The sequence below is a fragment of the Microcebus murinus genome, chromosome 7, assembly GCF_040939455.1.
Source record: "Microcebus murinus isolate Inina chromosome 7, M.murinus_Inina_mat1.0, whole genome shotgun sequence".
NCBI classification, from domain to species: Eukaryota; Metazoa; Chordata; class Mammalia; order Primates; family Cheirogaleidae; genus Microcebus; species Microcebus murinus.
This window is the reverse complement of record NC_134110.1, coordinates 66,333,324-66,355,931: the sequence shown is the minus strand read 5'-3', so window position 1 is coordinate 66,355,931 and position 22,608 is coordinate 66,333,324. Positions and strand designations below refer to the sequence as shown.

The 22,608-nt window shown below is 41.1% G+C and overlaps 1 protein-coding gene across 3 annotated transcripts in view; it reads right to left on the bottom strand.

The window, feature by feature from the left end:
- Positions 1-367: 367 nt before the first annotated feature.
- Positions 368-22,608, bottom strand: part of CFAP418 (cilia and flagella associated protein 418) — a 53,712-nt gene continuing 31,471 nt past the window's right edge. For 2 of the 3 annotated variants that reach the window (XM_012772818.3, XM_012772820.3), the window contains exon 7: positions 378-1,947. In XM_012772818.3, coding sequence (XP_012628272.1) covers positions 1,850-1,947 — 98 coding nt within the window. In that variant the 3' untranslated portion in view covers positions 378-1,849. Of the gene's footprint in view, positions 1,948-22,608 lie in introns of all 3 variants that reach the window. The other variant, XM_076005145.1, reaches the window with a different exon arrangement.

Below are 22,608 nucleotides of genomic sequence, written 5' to 3'. Positions count from 1 at the left end.
CATTGGGACATTAGAATGAATAAAACATGATGGGTGGCCAGGCTCGGTGGCTCACGCCTGTAATCCTAGCACTCTGGGAGGCCGAGCTCAGGAGTTTAAGACCAGCCTGAGTAAGAGCGAGACCCCATCTCTACTAAAAATAGAAGGAATCAGCTGGACAACTAAAAATATATAGAAAAATTAGCCAGGCATGGTGGTGCATGCCGGTAGTCCCGGCTATTCAGGAGGCTGAGGCAGGAGGATTGCTTGAGCCCAGGAGTTTGAGGTTGCTGTGAGCTAGGCTGACGCCACGGCACTCTAGCCTGGGCAACAGAGCAACAGAGCAAGACTCTGTCTCAAAAAAAAAAAAAAATTATGATGGGGAGCCCTGGGTGTGTACAGTCTAGTGGAAAAGGCACACTTGCAATCCAGTAATTATCAAGTGATATGATAAGTCCTATGCCAAATCCATGAAGGATGCTGCCCTTGTGTAAGAATTGCTGGATCTGGAGTTAGGGCCCTAGGTTTCAATTCCAGCCTAACCTCCATTTTCATAGCTGTGAAATGGGAATAATAGTACCTGTCCTATAGGTTAAGGATTCGAGGAGATGAAGTATTTAACCACTTCGGTACGACGCTCACCAACCGGGAAACCTTGCCCACAGCCGGCACTCATAGTCCGCATGGGATTTTGTGCTGTGCATTGACGACGAATCCGTTTTGCTCTTGTGTGATGAGGAAAGCTTGAAAGCACTGGAGCTTGTTTTACTTTACAGGTAGCTTTACTTGTAATGTAAATCAGAATAGGTAACATGTACATATATGTTTTCATTACATTATTTTTAAATGTTCACAATTTTATTTTGATAAATGAAAAACTAGAAAAGTCGTATCACGGCTGTTGGCTAAAGTTGACGCTGGGCTGTGCGCCTTCATATCACGGCTGTCGTCGACGCTGGTACTGAAGTGGTTAAGGAGACTTTAAAGGTTTAGCAAGAAAGGGAGCTGTTTCAGACGTGACCTCTGTATGCTGGACGGTTGCTGTTAGGCTCTTTGCTGTGACTCAGTTTCTCTCTTGAGAAAGGGCTTAGCAGGTGCCTGGGATTGTCAGTGAGAAACTGCTCTGGGCAGGTGGCTGAGAGGCAGGGCCCAGATGCACCCTGTCCCCCATCCCTCCATCCCTGCTCAGCTCCTGTGGGGAGTGGGAGGTGAGGTGGAGGGGCCAGTTCAGCCTTTTGGAAACAATGGTCACGTGGACATTTAGACAGATTAAGTCCTGCTTTACGGAGCTTGCAGCCATCTCCACATGTGCCTCGAGATACTCTGGAGAAAAGAGGAAAACGGGCAGATGGATGCTGAGGAGTAGGGCTGATGTCCCATTCCAGTGGCTCCCAGCATTGCCGGCGTCTGGATCCCACACGGGCCTCGCCTTTGGTTGGGACGCCTCCCCCACGGTTTTCTGCTAGTCATGGCTTCAGTGGGCATGAAGCACAGTGCTGGCTTTGCATAGTTCTAATGTGAAGAAATATAAAATTGAGATTTACTAAATTGTGCAAAAACAAAGCAGGAGCTGTGCACTGAGAGACTTCCAATTTGTAGCTGGAGATTGTGCCACCAGGGCTTGGAGTGGTTGATCTCTAAGGTTGGATTCTAAGAGTAGATCTGGAGGAGTGTAATTTTCTAGCTGACGCATGAAAACATGCAGATGGCAGTTACTGCACATAAACCACACTCAAGAGGACAGCGGGGCCCTGGGAGGCTTTATCCACTTTTTCAGTTTTGCATAAAAGAGATGATTGGCATGAGCCTGGCTGGCTTGTTAGCTAAACACAGATGTGCGCTTGCAGCTGTAGTTACACTTGTCGGGCTGTCAGGAGAAAATTGTATATTGTGCATTCACGAGCAACTGATTAAACAGAGGAAGCTGACTGTTCACCGGTGCTGTGATTCCACTTTGACAGAATAGACCTAAGATAAAGGAAATGCTTTGAAACATTCAAGGATCTGGAGTTGATCTACAACAAATTATTTTACAACTCTTGATGGCTTTATGGAATTAAAAAAAATAACACTTGCATGATCTTCGTTTTTCATTTATTTATTACTCTTCTTCCAGAAAGTAATAGAGGCAACCTTTAGTTAAAAACACATTTATAAACTGGGCAGCTTAAATATAAGTCAAAAAGTGATCAGAAACCATCAGAAACCATAGAGAGGAAGTAGGGAGAAAGTTCTGCCTAGAACCAAGCTAAGAGATGCTGGGCAATAATTGTAATTCTGACCCTTTCTGTTGCCCTGTAGGTGCAGTGGTATCAGCACAGCTCACAGCAACCTCAAACTCCTGGGCTCAAGTGATCCTCTTGCCTCAGCTTCCTGAGTAGCTGGGACTACAGGCATGCCACTGTGCCTGGTTAATTTTCTATTTTTTTTGTTTTAGTAGAGACGGGGTATTGCTCTTGCTTAGGCTGGTCTCAAACTCCTGAGCTCAAGCAATCCTCCCGCCCCAGCCTCTCAGAGTGCTAGGATTACAGGTGTGAGCCACTGCACCTGGTCCTAACTTACTATATATGTGACCCTGCTGACGTTGCATTTCCCATGGCTCCCCCCCAAAGAAATTAGAAAAAATTTTCCCAAGAGTTCAAAGCTTGAGTCTGGACTAGTATTCGGCAGCTCTCTGAGCCCAGAGATAGAGTGCAGACCTTCTTTGGTCCTTGATCCTGCTCTGGTGCTCTCTCCTTGCCCAGGAAGGCTGTCACTGCTTACTCCACATGTTTGTTCTTTACCCCAGGCCCTGTGAAAGCCGTCGTCCTGACCTCAGCTCCCCGGGTGGCCTCTGTGAGTACAGTGCAATAGGCCAAGAGGTTGGATGCTGTCCCTGGGACCAGGCCCTGAGAAGAGGCCCGCAGCTGGTGCTCACACCTGGCCTGTGTCCCCTGTTGCCTTATTCACTGCTCTGCTAAGAAGAGGAAACATGTACCCTGCTCTCCTCCAGCCCCTTTTCCTTTGGGGCCCACCTTAGTAACTGTGGCTTGAGTGGTGAGCAGAGCAGAGGGAAGACAAGAGAGATAGGAGGCCTGGACAGGGCCTAGAAGGCCATGCTGATGTCGGACTCCATTTGTTAGTGTTTTAAGTGGAGATATGACCTGGTCAGCTTTGATCCTCACATTCACATGGTATCAGGCCCTCAGCTACAGTGCCAGGGGACAGGCCTGAACACTAAGCCCACCAGGAACTCCATTCCATGTGAAGCTCAGTGGTGGAATCTGGCTTGGGGTAAAGGTGGCAGGTCCATCTTGTGGGCCCCATGCCCACCTGGGCTGCCCACCTCACCTGTGTCACTCTCCCTTGTCTCCATCACTCCACGGTGCCTCCTCTCTGTGACAGCGATGAGCTCCTGTCACATTGCAGCTCTTTAAGTTCCTTGAAATTACTTGCTTCTCTCCTGGCTCTGGGTCTCCCCATGACAGGTGGAAGTCCTTACCTTCCATGAGTATGAACTGACAACCTTCACCTGGCAGATGTCTGCTCCTTCCTTAGGGAACACTTCTAATGCCTCGCCCTGGGGCAGACCTTCCATGGCACCTTGCAGTTGCCCTTTTGAAACATTCATCTCATTTGTAATTACATGGATGGGGTGGATAGTCCCTATTTTTGTGGTCTAGCAGCCTATTTTATGTATGCCTAAAATACCCTGGTTTGATTTAGGGGTACCATCTTTCAGCTACTCTCAACCTATGTGCTTTGGATAAAGTTGACCCAGCCCCAGGGCTCCAAGAGTGAAGCATGTGACCTAAGCAAGGCCAATCAGTACAGCTCATCCCCCTTGGCTTCAGAGATTAGTTGAGAAATGGGCTGGTGACCTAAATAAGCCTATCAGGGCTAAGGACACTCGATCCCTGGATTTTTGTTTCAGTTTTTGGGATCACTGACTGACTAACTTCCACTGGTCTAAGGTGGTGATGACGTGAGCCTGAAGCTGCTTGGGCCACCATGAGTAGCCTGAGGATTGAACCAGCCCAGAGGGTGCAGAGCCAAGAGATGGCTCCTAGTGACATTATTTAAACTCTTAATCAAGCTATTCCTAAAGCTGAATCTATTCTGCACATTTCAGCTATGGGAGCCAATCAACTCCCTTTTTAAACACAGAACTTCTTAGGTTGGATTTGCTGTCAGTTGCAATTGAATAATCTCCTTGGCTGATGCTGTCTTCCTTCTGCCCTGAGTGCAGGGACTATATTTGTGTTCCCAGAGCCAGGCTCAGTACCTGGTGCATAGGAATGTTCAATAAATGAATGAACAAATGAAGAGAAGGACCTCAGAGCTTTTCCCGCCTTGCCACTTCTCCCTGTCAGACCTGGAAATGAGGCAGCAAGTTTGATTCTTTTTGAGTGATGATCTTGTTACAGAATCTCATTAGAACCAATTTTCTTTTGAGCAAGGAACTTCAACTGCAAGAAGGCAGTCACTTATAAGCCATGACAAAAGGGGCCCTGGGAAAGAATTGTTGCTCACTGAAAATGTTCAGAGTGCCTGAAATTCTACTGTTAGCAAGATTCCTTTGACTTATGGTTCTGAGAACTCTTAAGAATTTTCTGTAAATATATACCTGTATTTGCTTATATGAGCATAAAGAAACTCTGAAAAGATATACAAGAAACTAATAAAAATTGTTACCTGCAGAGAGTTGGGATGGGACCTGGCCCAAGGGAGAGCAGGCAGGCAGGCAGGCAGGCACAGAAATGAGAATTTTTATATTGTTTGAATTTTGAGTCATATGAATGCATTGTCTTTTCAAAAATTAAATTAAAAAAAATAATCCATGAGAATGCAGAACCACGGGGAACCATTATCAGCTCTTCCCAGCTGCAGGCAGGACGTCTCTTTATCAGTTTGCCTTTCAGCTGGGCAGCGGTGTCAGTTAGGGAGGTCCTGAGAGACTGGACAAGAGTGGTTTGTCTTCATCGGGGAAGGAGAAGTGGAACAAGGGATGCAGAACCTAGGGGACATCTAGAGAGGTCTGCACTGGGCAGGCCACACCTAACATGGTGAGAGGGAGAATTAGGCAGGCCAAAAAGAGGGGTAGGGCATCAGAGATACTGTCTCAGGGGCCTACCTGCCCCTTGCTGTACTTGATAACTTCCCAGACTCTTCTTATCTTAAAAAGTTCCTTATACTAACTGTGTCTGCAGGCATGTCCCATCATGCTGTGAGCCTGATGACTCATCTGTAAAACCAAGAGGCTAGAATAGTGATCTAGTCTGCTGTGCCTTCCAGGTGTGGTGCTCTCATTCGAAGATGCCTAAGATGCCATCTTCTTTCCAAACCCCCAGTCCTAAAGTTTCACCCGTGTTCAGAAAAGATACAAGTTATACCCAGGGAACATATATGTACCTTCCTGACATGCCAAGCTTAAACACTGAAGAGAGTTTCAGAGTCAAAGCATCTATTGAGGGCATGCACAGTTCCTTCCTGAGTTTAAATATTGCTCACTGAGGTTCAGTAGAAGAGCAGGGTGATGAACTAGCCCAGCATGCAGCTAATGTACTTCCTGCCCTGCTCACCTGCACCGTCTGGGGCTCCCCTGCAGGCCCCCTGCCACCTCCTGACAGAATGCACCCCCTCACTGGCCAAGGGACTTCAGCAGAGCTGAAAACCTGTGCTGGTGGCCATAACCCTAGAAAGGCTGCTACCTTCACCACTGATTCTCCCAGGGAAGGAAGGCCCTCCCTCACTTAGGAATGCAGTGGTTACAGTTGTTATGGTTGTCAGCCAGTGGGCACATGGCAGCAAAGAGGGTATGGGCCTCACTGAAGATGACTGGGAGAGCACAGACCTGGTGTGGGTGCTGGAGGAGCAGCCGGGCTGGTCTGTGGGGCTGGCGGATGGGTGTGGGCCCATGGGCACTGGGTCTAAGGGGCAGGAAGGCAGGAGGCTCAGTAGGAGCTTTCGCCAAGGACCTTAGGTTTAGATTTTGATATTACAGCAAATGAGACAATAAATACCGGCACAGAGCTAGAATGACAGGACTGAAAGATGCTCACTGTATCACTGAAAACTGTCAGCTCCTGGCACACAGCCCTATGTTAGGGCAGCTGCTCACAGATGGGACAAGATGGTGGGGGTAAAGATGCCTTTCAAGCCCTGCAGAACCTACCGCCTACAATGCACGTATCTCTGTATATCTCTATAGTTTATATTATCTATTACATATGGTATATGTAATGAATTCTGTAATTACTATATGGCTCTTACTTCTTTGTTGACATATTTGCTCAATAAAATAATTTAAACAATATCAGAATTTTTGTGACCTTGTTTGAGACTTTTTGTAACTGAGTGGAAGCCACAATAGGTGGAGGCAAACCAGGCTCTTCTTCACTGCGAGGCTCTGTAGGGAGGTGGCTGGTCCAGTGAGCTCTCTTCTGAGGGTGTCGGGCTCGTAGCAGCCTAGGCAGCCAATGGGGGATTGGAATGGTGCTGGAGAGCTGACTCAGCCATCTCCTGGCACCATGAGCACAAGGCTTTAGCATGTATCTCTCTACCTCTGTCACCTGTCCCTGCCCTTAAGCTGCCCTGGGTGAGGAAAGTGCCATTAGAAGTTAGGGGTCTTCCCATGCCAGGGGCCTCTGCATTGGAAGCTCCATGTCCCCGCCACCAGGTAGCTGGCAAGGGACTGCCTGAACTTGTTTTGCCCAGAGCATCATAATCTGCACACCTATATTTTAAAAAATATAACCTTGATTGGCTCCTCTTACTTTGTATTTCTCAAATATTTTTCATTTGCCAATTTCTCCATAACTTCCTCATACTCTTGATCCCTGCTAACCATAATCTTGTAACAAATCCACTTACTCTCTCCCTCCCTGTCTCATGTCCTGCCACTTCTTCCATGAAGGTCTAGGCAGAAAGAAGTCTTCACTGATTGCAAGGTTATGGTTTACAGGCTTGTCTGTGGCTTCTGGGGGGTGCCAAAGCAAAGGCGGTGGGCTGCGATGCTTAAGCCACGGCTGGGAGAGATGAGGAGAGAGCCGGAGGATGGGCCAGATGTTTTCTTTTTCTTTTCCTTTTTAGTTCAGACATCCTCAGAAGCTACTTCAGCAACTATGACCCCAGACTTCTGCTGAATACTATGTATCTACAATATGAATTATTATCATACTATATAAGAAGGGAAGTTGGTAAACCAAATGGCTAGGCTTTGAAGTCGAACAAATGTAGGCAGAAATCTCAGTATAACAATTTGAAGTGGATACATTTCTGGATAAGAATTACTACTAAATTTGACTCAGGAAGCAATAAAAATGTGTTTGAACCATTATTGTATCATATTCCCTGTAGTTTCCTGTATGTTTGAAATATTTCATAATAAAATAAATTTTAAAAAGTCAATAATGCTCAACAAATACAGACTCTTATTTCCATTCCTTTAGAAATAATATTGTCACTGTCATCCATAGTTGGTACTAATATAAATGGATACAATCTTGTGAAAGGTAATTTAGCAATATAATCTAAATTGAAAATGTACATATTCTATGACCAAGCAATACCGCTTTTTAGGGGGGAGAGGCTTAAAATAACCCATTTTATTATATCTCACAATTTTGTGAATCATGAATTCAGACAGAGTTGGCGTGGGCAATGCTTCTGCTCCACATCAGCTGAAGTCACTTGCTGGTATTTAGATGGCAGATGGGTAGGTCTGGAGGGTCCATGATGCCTTCACTAAAGTTGGAAAGGCTGGGCTCCACTGGCACCATCAACCAGAGTGCCCACATGTGGCCTCCAGCAGCTAGTCTCTGATTAGTTGGATTTGTTACAGGGCAGACTATATTCATGGTCTTGCTGCTCAAAATATGGTCCATAGACCAGCAGTACAGGCATCACCTGTAAGCTTGTTAGAAATACAGAATCTGGGATTCTGATTGAAGATGGCTAACTAGAGACATGTGACACCTGCCCTTTCCAGAAAGAACCAAAATTATGGATAAACATACCTCAAATAGCAAATCTAGGAGGGAACACTGAAATCCAACAGAGAACTCATGGGAAACACCTGAGGCACAGAAGTGCAGGAAGTAAGCAGCCAGCTCAGCCAAGATTGGTTGAGAGCCCCGAGGGGCTCGGTATTGCAGGGAAAGGGTGAGAAAACTTTAGTAGTCCACATCTCTGCCACAGACTGCTGTGATCTGAACTGTGGAGAGCCCCTCTATCCACACAAATCCTGACACTAGCATGAGCAGTGATTTGGAGACCCTTTGAGGGCATTGTGCCAAATAGGGAACTTGTGCTGGGTTGCTCACCCCTCACCCCTCCCAAAGACCAGAGCAGTTGCTCCATGTTGGGAGCACAACCATCACAGGACTTTATCCTACTCCGGGTACCCTGTATCGCCACATCCAGGAGCGCCTGCTAACATTCCCCAGTGTCTATCTGGAGGGCTGCAGTGGCACAGTGTTGGCTAGATTCAAAGGTGCTGCAGGGTCCCTGGTATTTTAGTTTCCCCAGGTAGTACACCCTGGGGAAAGGACAGTGCAGTGTACCAAAAATGCAGCTCCTGGGACAAAGGAAACCAAAGTGTGCACTTTTCAGAGGCTGAGAACTCCTCGTCTGGGGCTGTGAGAAGTGACTCTGCCCCCAGCAATGGCAAAAACTCTGTGCTTGGCTTTGTAAGTGGACAGTGAGATCTCCTCCCACTGACAGAGTGGCCTCTGTGCTTGGGCTCATATGTAGAGCATGGCATCCCCCCTCCCCCTTTGCATACCTGTTCCTGCTGCTGCTGGAGGCTGGGGCAGGCAAATAGGAGGGCTGTTTGTCTGGGGCTCAGTGGCAACTGTGACCCCACTGACAGCGTGGTCTACATGTCCAGGCTTGTGTGTGAAGTTTGGGGTACCTACCCCCATCTGTGTGGCACTGTAGTGCTACTACACAGAGAGCAGGAAGGCCTGAGAGCAGCATGACTGGGACTGTGGGTGGCAATGCCACACTGCAGCCACAACAACACCAACCCATACTGCTAGGGACACAGAGTGTCATCCCATCACTGCTACTGTCATTGCCTTCATCATGCTGGCTGCCCAGGGACTTGAGAACCCACTTACCATGTGGTGTACCACTGTCACTATTGGCAACAGAGCAAGACACCTGGAGGATGAGGAATTGGCTCACCAGTAACTGCCAACACAGATGCCAGTATATACTTCCCTGGGGCACAAAGATGGGCACATTTAGCCCCCTGCTGCCACCACTGGGACCAGAAGACTGGCCCAACTGCCCTTCCAATGCTCAGCACAACTTGACCACAGCCTTCACTAATAACTACATCCTAATCCTCTGAGAAAGTTAAAAAAAAAAAAATGCTAATTCTGTTTATAGCCAAAGAAATAATACAGAGACTACACTACTGCACACACCCAAAATCAAAGCCAAAGTGCTTTACCCAACCAACATCACAGATATATCTTCAGGAAAAACTCCTCTCCTACAAAACTAAATTCAAAAATAGGAAAAAGTGACTGTTATACCAGATATGCATATATCAATGTAAGGACACAGGAAACACAAAAAAGCAAGGAAATATTGTATTTCCAAAGGAACACAATAATTTTTGAGCAATAGATTGTAATCAAAAAGAAAACTTTGAAATCTCAAAAAGCTCAGTGAGATACAAGAAAATTCTCAAAAATGATACAAAGAAATCAGGAAAACAATTCAGAATATGAATAAGAAATTTACCAAAGAGATAGCTTTTTTAAATAAAAGAACCAAATAGAAATCCTGGAACTGAAGAATTCATTGAAGGGAATACAAAATACATTTAAAAGCTTCAACAATAGACTAGATCAGGCAGAAAAAAGAATCTCAGAACTTAAAGATAGGCCTTTTGAAATAGTCCAATCAGACAAAAATAAAGAAAAAAATTAAAAAGAATGAGAAAGCTTTTGTGACATTTGGGACAACATAAAGTGACTGAATATTCAAATTATTAGCATCCTTGAGGGTGAAGAGATAGGAAAAGGATTAGAAAACCTATTTAATGAAATATTAATAATAGATAAAAACTCCCCAAGTCTAGCAAGAGATTTAGATATTTAGAAACTCAATGATCACCAGGCAGATACAATGCTTTTGTCTTCTCCATAGCACATAATTAGTCTAAAGTCAAAGATAAAGAGCAAATCCTAAAAACAGCAGAAGAGAAGCATCTAGTCAGCTATAAAGGAAACCTCATTAGACTAACAGTGGGTTTCTCAACAGAAATCTTACAGGCCTGAAGAGAATATGATGGTATATTCAAAGTGCTGAAAAAAAATGTGTCATGCAAGAATACTATATCTAGCAAAAGTATCCTTTATAAATGAAAGAGAAATAGAGTCTTTCCCACACAAGCCAATGCTGAGGGAATTCCTTACCACTAGACTGGCCCTACAAGAAATTCTCAAGGAAGTTATAAACCTAAAAGTGAAAGGATGACATTTACCACCATGAAAACACAGAAAAGTATAAAACTTACTAGCAAAGCAATCACACAAAGTGGGAAGAGAAAGAACTCAAATAGTGCCACTACATAAATCCACCAAACTACAATGACAAAAAGTGTAAGAAAAGATAGGCATAAAGAACATATAAAACAATTAACAGGAACAAAGCCTTACATATCAATAATATTGAATATAAATGGATTAAATTCTTCACCTGAAAGATATATAATGCCTGAATGGATAAAGATACATGATCCAACTATATGCTTGTTACAAGAAATTCACCTTACAAGTAAAGACACATAGACTGAAGGTAAAGAGATAGAAAAAGATATTCCATGCAAACAAAAACCAAAACCAAGCTGAAACAGCTATACTTGCATCAGATAAAAGAGACTTTAAGCTAAGAACAATAAAAAAAGTCAAAGAAGATCATTATATAATGATAACAGGATTAATCCAGCAAGAAGATATAATAAGTAGTAAGCATATATGCACCCAGCAATGGAGCACTCAGATTCATAAAAGCAAATATTACTAGATCTAAAGTGAGAGAGATAGACTGTAATATAATAATAGTGGGGATTTCATACCCCACTCTCAGCATTAGACAGATCATCTAGACAGAAAATCAACAAAGAAACATTGGATTTAAACTGGATGTTAGACCAAATGGACCTAACAGACATTTATAGAATATTCTATCCAACAACTGCAAAATAAACATTCTTTTTATCAGCACATGTAACATTCTCCAGGACAGAACATATGTTAGGCCACAAAACAAGTCTCAATGAATTAAAAAAATCAAAATCATATCCAGTATCTTTTCAGATCACAACAGAATAAAACTAGAAATCAATACCAAGAGGAACTTTGGAAACTACACAAATATATGGAAATTAAAAAACATATTCCTGGGCTGGCCTGAAGGTAGTGAGTTATCTCACTTGATTGTTCACAGTCAGTTACAGATTGAACTCTTCGTTCTACTACTTTCTCTCCTCCTTACCACTGCACTTGACTAGTCTTAAAAAAAAAAAATTCTGAATGACCATGGTGTAAATGAAGAAATTAAGATAGAAATAAAAAGAAGTTTTAAAACAAATGAAAATGGAAACACAACCAAAATTTGTGGGATATCACAAAAGCAGTGCTAAGAGGGAATTTTATAGTAATAAATGCCTACATCAAAAAAGGAGAAAGATATTACAAATTAAGAATCTAATGATATGCCTCAAGGAATTAGAAAAGCAAGAACAAACCAAACACAAAATTAGTAGAAGAAAATAAATAATAAAGATCAAAGCAGAACTAAATGAAATAGAGACTAAAAACATAATACAAAGAATCAAGGAAATGAAAAGTTGGGTTTTTGGCCGGGCGCGGTGGCTCACGCCTGTAATCCTAGCTCTCTGGGAGGCCGAGGCGGGAGGATTGCTCAAGGTCAGGAGTTCGAAACCAGCCTGAGCAAGAGCGAGACCCCGTCTCTACTATAAATAGAAAGAAATTAATTGGCCAACTAATATATATAGAAAAAATTAGCCGGGCATGGTGGCGCATGCCTGTAGTCCCAGCTACTCGGGAGGCTGAGGCAGGAGGATCGCTTGAGCCTAAGAGTTTGAGGTTGCTGTGAGCTAGGCTGATGCCATGGCACTCGCTCTAGCCTGGGCAACAAAGCGAGACTCTGTCTCAAAAAAAAAAAAATTAAAAAAAAAAAAAAGTTGGGTTTTTGAAAAGATAAACAAAATTGATAAACTGCTAGCTAGACTAACCAAGAAAGGAAGAGTCAAGACCCAAAATAAACTAAATCAAAAATGAAAAAGGAGACATTACAACTAATACCACAGAAAACAAAAAGTTATCAGAGACTTTTATGAAGAACTATATGATGACAGTCTGGAAAATCTAGAGGAAATGGATAAATTCTTGGACACACACTACCTGACAAGATTGAATCAGGAAGAAATAGAAAATTTGAATAGACCAGTAATGAATAATGAGACTGAATCAAAGAAAAGCCCAAGACTGGACAGATTCATAGCCAAATTGAACTAATACCAATCCTCTTGAAACTATTCCAACAAATCAAAGATAGAATTCTCCCTAACTCATTCTATAAGGCCAGCATCATCCTGATACCAAAACCAGACAAAGACACACACAAATAAAGAAATCAAGCTAATATCTCTGATGGACATAGATATAAAAATCCTCAACAAAATACTGGCAAACTGAATTCCACAGCACATTAAAAAAAAAATACACTATAATCAAGTAGGATTTATACAAGGATGATTCAACATACTCAAATCAACAAACATGACATATCACATCAACGAATAGAAGGAAAAAAACTATATGATTATCTCAGTAGATGCAGAAAAAGCATTTGATAAACTTTAATATCTATCCATTCATGATAAAAACTCTAAACAATTTAGGCACAGAGGAACATACCTCAAAATAATAAAGGCCATATGTGACAAAACCCACACCTAGTATCATATTGAATGGGAAAAGTTGAATGCCTTTCCTCTAAGAACCAGAACAAGATAAGGATGCCCACTTTCACCACTTCTATTCAACACAGATCTGGAAGTCCTAGCCAGAGCAATCCAGCAAGATAAAAAAAAAGGTGTCCAAATTGGAAAAGAGGAAGTCAAATGGTCTCTCTTTGCTGATGATATGATCTTATATCTAGAAAAACCTAAAGACTTCATCAAAAAGTTCTTAGATTTGATCAATGAATTCAGAAAAGTTACAAGATACAAAAATCAATGTATAAAAATCAGCAGCATTTCTATACACCAACAATTATCTAGCCAAGAAAGAATTCAAGAAGGCAATCTCATTTACAATAGCTGCAAAACAAAACAAAAAAACCAATCTAACACTAAATTTAACCAAGGAGGTAAAAGATCTCTAGCAAGGAAAATTATAAAATACTGATGAAAGAAATTGAAGATGACAGAAACAAATATGAAAATAACCCATGCTCATGGATCTGAAGAATTAATATTATTAAAATGACCATATTGCCTAAAGCAATATACAGATTCAATGCAATTCCTATCAAAATACCAATGTCATTCTTCACAAAATTAGAAAAATCAATCCAATAATTCATATGGAACCAAAAAAGATCCTGAACAGCCAAAGCAATCCTGAACCAAAAGAACAAAGCTGGAGGCATCATATTACCTGACTTCAAAATATATGACAAGGCTATAGTAACCAAACAGCATGGTACTGATACAAAAACAGATGCACAGACCAATGAAACAGAATAGAGAACCCAGAATTAAAGCCATGTATTTATAATCAACTGATCGTTGACAAAGCCAACAAGAATGCACATTAGGGAAGGGCCATCTTCAGTAAATGGTGCTAGCACAATTAGAAAGTCACAGGCAGAAGAATGAAGCTGTACTTCTATCTCTCATCATATATAAAAGTAAACTAAAAATGAATTAAAGACTGAAATGTAAGACACCAAAATATAAAAATGCTAGAAGAAAACCTAAGGGAAACTCTCCTGGACATTGGTCCAGGCAAATAATTTATGACTAAGACCTCAAAAACACAGGCAAAACCCCAAAAATAGACAAATAGGACTGAATTAAACTAAAAAGTTCCTGCACAAAAAAAGAAATAACAGAGTGAATAGACAACCTATTGAAGGGAGAAAATATTTGTAAACTATTCATCTGACAGGGGACTGATATCCAGAATATACAAGGACCTCAATTCAAGAGGAGAAAAACAAATAATCCCATTAAAAAGTGGGCAAAGGACATGAATAGACATTTCTCAGAGAAGACATACAAATGGCCAACAAGTATATGAAAAAATGCTCAACATCACTAATCATCAGAATTCAATAGCACATCAAAAAGATAATACATCAAAACCACAATGAGATATCATCTTACCCTAGTCATAATGGCCATCATTAAAAAGACAAAAATAACAAACTGTGGCAAGCATGCAGAGAAAAGGGAACTCTTATATGCTGTTGGTGGGAATAGAAACTAATATAGCCACTATAGAAAACAGTATGGAGATTTCTCAAAAATCTTAGAATAGTATTACGAGTTGATCCAGTAATCCCACTATTGGGTATCTACTCAAAGGAAAACAAATTAATACATCTAAGGATACCTGCACTTACATGTTTATTGCAGTACTATTTACAACAGCAAAGATACTCTTGCTGTCAATCTCTTGCAATCTCATGCAAAGATATGAAATCAACCTAAGTATCCATTAATGGGTGAATGAATGGATAAAGAAAATGTGGTGTATACACAAGGAACTACTTAGCCCTAAAAAAGAATGAAATATTGTCATTTGCAGCAACATGGATGGAAATGGAGATCATTATCTTAAGTGAAATGAGTCATGCACAAAAAGACAAATATCACATGTCCTAACTTACATGTGGGAGATAAAAACTTGATCACATGGAGGTAGAGAGTGGAAAGATAGATAACATAGACTGGAAAACATGAGTGGGGGTAGGAGGGAGGATAAAGAGAAGTGGGTTAAAGGGACAAACTTGCAGTAAGAGAAAAGAAATAAATTCAATGTTTGATAGCAGAGTGCTTAACAAAATGTATTGTATTAGGGTGATGGACACCCTAAATACCCTGACTTGATTACTACATATGATATGCATATAACAAAATTTCATGCGTGCCATTAATTTGTATGAAAAAAGAGAAAGAAATGCAGAACCTCTGCCCAGAAATACCATTTTTAATAATCTGTTTCTAGGAGATATTAGCAAATATGTGTACAGACATACATACAAAGAAATTCCCCAAAGCATTGTTTGTAACAGAAAATGCTGAAACAGAAATCTCCATAAACAGAAGAATGGGTAAAGAAATTATGAAACATCCATTCCATGAATGCCATCAAGTCATTATAAGAAATGAAATAAATATATGTATACTGGCAGGACCCATTTTTGTTAAGAAACAAATTTTAGTAAATATCTTTATCATCTATACATCCCCAAATCCAGAAGGATGGACACCAAATAAGCAGTGTTTATCTCTTGGGATAGTGGAGGAATTTCTGGTCTCTTATATTTCAATGCAGAAAAAAGTAAGAGTATGAAATAATTTTCCTTTTTTGTTTTTCTGTACATTAAAAAAAAAAATCTTAAAAAACCCCAAATCACTGTATTTCTGGGAATGTTTGTGCTGAAGAATCACATTCAAAAGTCATGAAGATATGGTTTCCTGGTCTCAAAAAGCCTGTCAGCATGAATCTACTTGCCCTTGAAATTTCCTCTTAGCACTGCCAAGGCCATCACCTTGACTTCCAACCTTTTGTTGCAGATGAGAAATCATCTTATTGCTTCTCTTTAACTTTAGATCCACTTAGATTCCTTGAAGTGGCTAAGAAATTGATTTTTCAAGTGAATCAGTTAAGATGTTCCAATTTTCTTCCCAAGGTGGGGCCACAAGCTCAACATGACAAGTGCTTATGTGTAGAAAAAGTGTTGCTAAACTTCCCTGGAAAGATGCAAGTATTTGGTGCCTTTCCTTTTCTCCTAAAAATAAAGACAGGTGGTTTACACCAGGAACGATTTCTATTTTCAGCCAGAGAAAAATATTTAACTCCACCATTACGGGGTATTGTTAACAACAGCAGGCAGATTTTGATGAAAAATAGAATGGATGTTTTAGAAAAGTGTTCTGGGTGCTTTTCCTAAAGACCAAAGCCCAACAAAGAAATGAGATTGGTCTTCAGTGCAAGTGTGCCCCCTATGGGCTAGATTCTCAATTTATTAGTTTCACTAAGTCTATAGGGCTCAGAATGGTGGGTCTTTTTAAATCCCTGAGTCCTTGAAGACAAATTTGTCCCTTTCTTCTTCATTGTAACTAGCTCTATCTCTGTCAAGGCTGCTTCAGGACCTCTCTCCTTTGCTGGGTCCCTTAGAACTCAGGAATGACCAGAGTTGGGCTCAGAATGTGACTTGATGACTCAACAGCTCACCCAAAATTACAGCAAGAATTTTAGACCATAAAAGGGGAAGTTTAAGGGAAGTGCTTTCCTTTTTCCCTATCTTGGAGCACTGTATGTCTCTATAACAGCACAAGCACAGACACATGGGTTAGCAGTTTCCATTTTGGTTGCATTATAATAATTGATGAGCTACAGGGGGGTATCCAGTGTTGAATTTTACTAGGTTGTGAAATAGCCTAGATGCACGAACTCTGCCTGTGGATGCTGATGTCTAGTATTGACCAGAGTCAAAGATACCTGACATAAAAGACCAATCATTATAATTCCTTAGGAAATGACCCATGTTTTACCATCCCCTACTCCTGTGTGGTGACTACAGCCTCTGGGTGCCACACACCTGGCACAGTGCAGGCACGCATTCAGGTGAAATGCTCTTGTGCTTTGAAGGCTCTCTTTAAATTGCTCACTTTGTGTATCCTGTTCTAAGATGAAGCTTGCTGGCGCTAAAACATGTTTAACACGCTGACTGCCACACTAGAAAAAATTTTTTTCCTTGGGGCCATGGTGTTTTATTATGAAAATAGAATAAAAACTTGGAAAACAAAATGATCCTTTCTAATTTAAGGAAAACTTTGTTATTTTTTTATTGTTTTCTGTGGGTGAGTTATATGCAACTTGAAAAATAGTTCTCGCAGTTCCCAAGGTAGAGATGTGTGAGTTATATACGCTTCCCAAGCCCCAGGGCTCAAAACTAGCATGAGTTAAATACAACTCAGGTGGCAGTTAATGTGTTAAAGCAAAATAGGAAGAACATTGAAGAAAAAAAACCTATCTAGAATCACAGCAGAAAGTCATCTTTAAGGTATGCAGTATTACATTGTACAGAGATCTCAGAAAGTAATTTATAATTACTAAGCAACTACTATGTCAGGGGCCTTGCTAAATGTTTTACCTGGATACTTCCTCTCAGCGCTGCTCCCTGTGAAGTGAGCATTCTTATTATCCTATTGCACAGATTGGGGAGGAGAGGCTCAGGAGGATAAGTGGGCTGTAGAACATCACATGCCCTGAATGTTGCAGAGCCAGGATTCAAATCCAAGCAGTCTCACTCCAGGCCTGTGCTCCTAACCTCACCCAATGCAGCAGCTTATTTAGGGTGAGACTCTGCTCATTAACAGAAGCAAAGGCAAGAAGTGGCCTGGAGCTCCTTTGGTGAGGACAAGGTGCTGAGCACCCTGAGTGCACACATTGTCTATGCCTTTACCGGTGGGGTCCTGGGTCACAGGAATCCTTTCCTTCTCACTCCCTTGATTTATTATCACTGGACCTGAAATACTTCAGAATAAATCTGTGCTGGTAACAAATTAAATACCTAAAGCTCTTTCCAAAACGCTGAGTGGGAAGAAGTCCAAGTGGTCTTTAGTGCATAGTCAGCTGTGGAGGGAAACCAAGCCAGAGGGAAGGGACTTGTAAGGCCTTTGCTGGGTGCTTCTAGCACCTGATGCTGAGGCTGAAGATATTTATGGTAGGATATGCCTCACTCCACTGGGAAAAATCTTATTTAATCACCCCCACCCCTCAAGAAAAATGTAAAAATAAAGCATCATATTCTTTGAGAGCAAATCTTTATAATTTTCCCTATATACTTCGTGAGTGTCCATTTGAAAACATCTTAGAATATAAGAACTCACATTGGCTTTTAAAGTTTCTCTATTGACTTAAAATTATTTTTCATCCACTTTTTTAGAGTCCTGCTTTCTATCTAAAACTGCTGGTAAGTGCTGATATTTGCAATGGAAGATGGTGCCAATGACTCACTTTCTAGGAGTCCACATGATCTGAGATGGCTTTTGTAGCAGGGAAATGCCTACATTTGGAGGTTGCTACTCTTTTCTGTGTAAGGTGAATGGGATCATTACAGGACTCAAACCCTAAACTTGGCATTGACACCACACTATTCTACAGGACCAAGAGAAACACTGATAACAATGCACACTGAAGCTTAAGTGAAATAATCATTTTAGAATGATTATTTGATGAAGAGAGATTCATGAAAGTTTAATCCTAGAAGGGACATTGAGAGTTCTTAGGAAAAAAATATATTTTTATAGTTGAGGATACCAAACGTCTTATTGCTGTTAGTGAATTTCAACCTTGGCTGCACACCAGAATAACTGGGGGAGTTTTTAAAAAGCACTGATGCTTGGGCCTCACTGCAGATTAATCAGACTTTCTGAGGCTGGGGCCTGGCCACTGGCACTTTTTAAAGCTCTCCAGCTAACTCAATCTGAAGCCAGGGTGGAGAACCACTAATGTAGACAAGAACCCAGGCCCCAACCCTGTCCCTGAGTTATTAAATCCAAGGCAGTGTCTCATTCCCCACCCCAGAGCCCATGGCAGATTGACTAGTGGATTATGGAACTCTTTCCTGCTGTGCCTGGCCTGGCTGCCTTCTCATAGTGTTCCTGGAAGCTGTCCATGAGCACTGGGTGACAACCTGAAACCTAGCTACACACGCTGGCACTGTATCTTGCTTCTTCTAAACAAAATCACATAAAATATCTGAAAGCATTATTCTGGTAAAACTGGGATTGTATATTCTTGTAGTCTAGTGTATTCACGTATTAGTCCATCAGGGCTCTATGGGAGAACACAAGAGTAAAACTCAGTGTTACTCACCTGAGGTTCTGCTCTGGCTCACTGTACAGAAAGCAACTTCTTCCCTTTATACACAGATGTAGAGTTGGAGTGATCTAGGTTTGAATCCTACTCTGCTGTTTACAACCTGTGTGACTCTGGGCAAGTTTTTGTGCCTCAGTTTCCTCATCTGTAAATAAGAATGATGATGAAACTCTCTCATGGATCCACACTTCTTGCCTCTCCTATGGTCTTGATCTCCGGCAAAACTGAAGCCTGGGCGCTTAGTCTTTTTTCAGCCTTCTTTATCTGTCTGAATCCCAATCCCCCTGCCCTGTCCCCTGATACTAACTTAGCAGTTCTGATAAACAAACCCTTGATAAGGAGTTAGTCCTTAGGTCTCACTCCCAAGTACTCACAGAGCCTATAAATGGCTTTCTGAAAATAATGACTACACTTCAACACATTTTTTCTTGGGTACTCTGTGCTTCTCTAGCTTCTATTTAAATCAATTCTACTCAAAACTGAGAGCAATGGATGTAGACTGTTGACCTGGATGCAAAAAAAAAAAAAAAAAAAAAAAGAAGAAGAAGAAAAGTAGTCTAGCAGCCCAGGATTTCCACCCAGGACCAGAGTCTAAGCCTCCAATACACATGGAAACCACCTTGTTTCTAGTAGAGGCCAATTTCAGTTAGATCCTTGAGGCCAGTCAATCCCCCAGAGCTCTCATCCCAACACTGCCCTGTTTTTCCCCATCTCTTGCCATCCCCTTCCTCTCACACCCTGCCCCACTGTTTGCCTTGTGACCAACTCCAATCACTATGCCTTCTGGAATGCCTGTTTCGTGATAAATAAACTCCTCACCTTGCCTTAACTAAACATAGCTTTCTTGGGACTGTGTCCCTGAGGTCCTTTCACTCTCAAAGAGTGGGATGGCATTTTTCTCCTTCTGAGACGTGCAATCCTCCTGGAGGGAGAGGAGGGGATAATTGTGAACGATGGTACCACAGAGCACATGTCATTTGGAAAAGTGCCTGTCATCTTTCTCTCTCAACAGCTTCTTCCAATTGGTTCAATTTGTATCTCATGGGACTGTATAGGACAGGCTTAATTCTTAATTCAATCCTACTTTTCTCTCTAGCACAGCCTCAGATCTTACTGTTCCCCACGTTCACTGTGAAAATCAAACCTAGTCAACTTATAGTTCCTCAAATACATCAAGCCATCTAATGCCCCAGTACATGCTGTCCCTTACTAACTCCCTCTACCCTTCTTTAAGACAACTTAGGAAACATCTCCTATGAGAAGAAATGCCTTCCCTCCCAGCCCAATTTAAATGCCCATCTTCCATAAGGACCCATTTACTTCTCTGAGAGCATTTGTTGCCCATCTCAGTAGCAAGCCGTTCACCTCCTTCCTTCACTGACTGTAAGCTCCAAGAGGACACAGATGATGTCTTCTTGAAACCCATGTCTCTCTGACGCCAGGATCTGGGCTCTTCCCCACTACCTGTTCCACATCTCCCAATGTGCGGACAGCATGACACTGGGTCAACCAGGGTATTTTTAGGGGAACAGTATTTGTAACATTTTCAAGCTAGAAGAAAATGTATGTCATTAAATCCAACTCTCATTTTCCAGATGAGCCCAAAGATACTTTGGCTTACTCACAGTGCCTCAGGAAGTTAGTGGCATTAACTGTCCCAGATAGTTTTCCCCCATACAACTGAGAGACTTTAAAGAGCTTGAAATCTCATCTCCGAGATGAATACAATAAGAACATAAATAATTATAATGCAAGGTATTACATAAGAAATAGAAAGGCCAAAAGCAGATGGAAGGGGGAGAAATTTCATACGTAGGCTTCAGTTGGGTGTGGGTAGGGAGAGTAATCAGGACTGTGTACAACAGTTCCCAAACCTGTTGGTCTCTGGACCCTTTTACACTCTTACACATGACTGTGAACCCCAAAGAGCTTGCTTTTTTTTGTGGTTCTATTGATATTATTGTACTAGAAATTAAAATTAAATAAACATAGTGAGAAGAGTAGCATTTATTTTATGTTTCTGCCAATCTCTTTAATCTCTGGCTTAACAGAAGACAGCTTGATTCTCATATCTACTGTTGCATTTACTCTCTTGAGATAGGTTGTTTTGGTTGAAGCCTTCGGAAAAAATTCAGCCTCATGCAGAAATGTAGTTGGAAAAAAACAGAGTATTTTAACAGTCTTTTAAGATAATTGTGGCCATTCTTTAATACTATATCAAACCTTGACAAGTACTAGTGTCAAAAGTTAGTTGGAATGTGGAAACTGAAATTGTATCAGATGAACTTTCAGTACTCTATTATGTTAAAAATCCATTGGTCTTTCTTGTACTTTAAATGCATACTTTTGTTATATATATCATGCATAGGTTATTTGGCAATATGGGTTTGTTGAATTATACAGATCTTCCAAATATTGTCACATTTCATTATATAGTATCAAAAAAATCACTTGTTAATATCACCACTAGTCCCATCTGGAAAGAATTTAAGTATTGGGAAACTGTCATGCTCACAGTGGTGGATACAAGTTTTCTAAAATTCTAATTTTCGCTTAGAATACTGTCAGTTACTTTCCTGGAGGGGATTTACGTTACTCATTTTCTGAATACTCACAGCTTGTCAGTTCTTCTTTCAAGCAAAAATTAAGTTCCATGAAAAAAGCAGTTTATTCAGCTCAAAAATCAGACAGTTATACAAGTACTTTATGTGTATTTCCCAATTAATCACATAGAATACTAAAAAATATGTTTTTGAAGGCTGAGATGAATAAAATTAATAATTTTACTGCTTTTATCAAGGAGATTCTTAAATGAAACTGGTTTTTATTTATTTTCCTTTTGTTTTTCAAGGCAAGTGCATTACGCCACTGCTTCAAATGGTGCTCAGTAAGGTGCCAGCAGTTTTACCTACAATTTCCACCATCAATACAAATGTCGACACTTTGAAAAAGGAAATTAACATCCTAGTATTATGAAAACAGATTTGATCTTATGGACCCCCTGAAAGACCCCAGAGAATGGACCTCACTTTGAGAATTGCTGGTGTGCTGGCTTTGAAAACTGAGCGGGATTTTGATAGGGTAAGATGAGTGAGGGGAGTAAAATGTGAGGTATATCTGAGGAACAGTAGGTAGGCAGTGTGGTTGGAGGAAGAACAAAGCAGAGGCAGATAAAACTGAAAAGATCTGCAAAAGGTCCAGAATGCTTTCATGATGACCCACTTAAATTTAAGCCAGACAGGAAGAGGAAGGCTAGGGGGAACATTTTTTTTTAAAGGCAAGTTGGGGCTTCAATTTACACAAAATAAAGGTGGTCATGTTAGCATTCACTAGTTATAAAATAGAAATGGCAGGATTGTTGCTTTTCTTATAAGGAATGAATAAAACAAATGTGGTCAAATGACTTGCTGTAAGAAACGTGCTGCACTATTACTTTAATTTAGACAGTATTCATTTTAAAAGGAAAAAGAATGAGAACATTTAT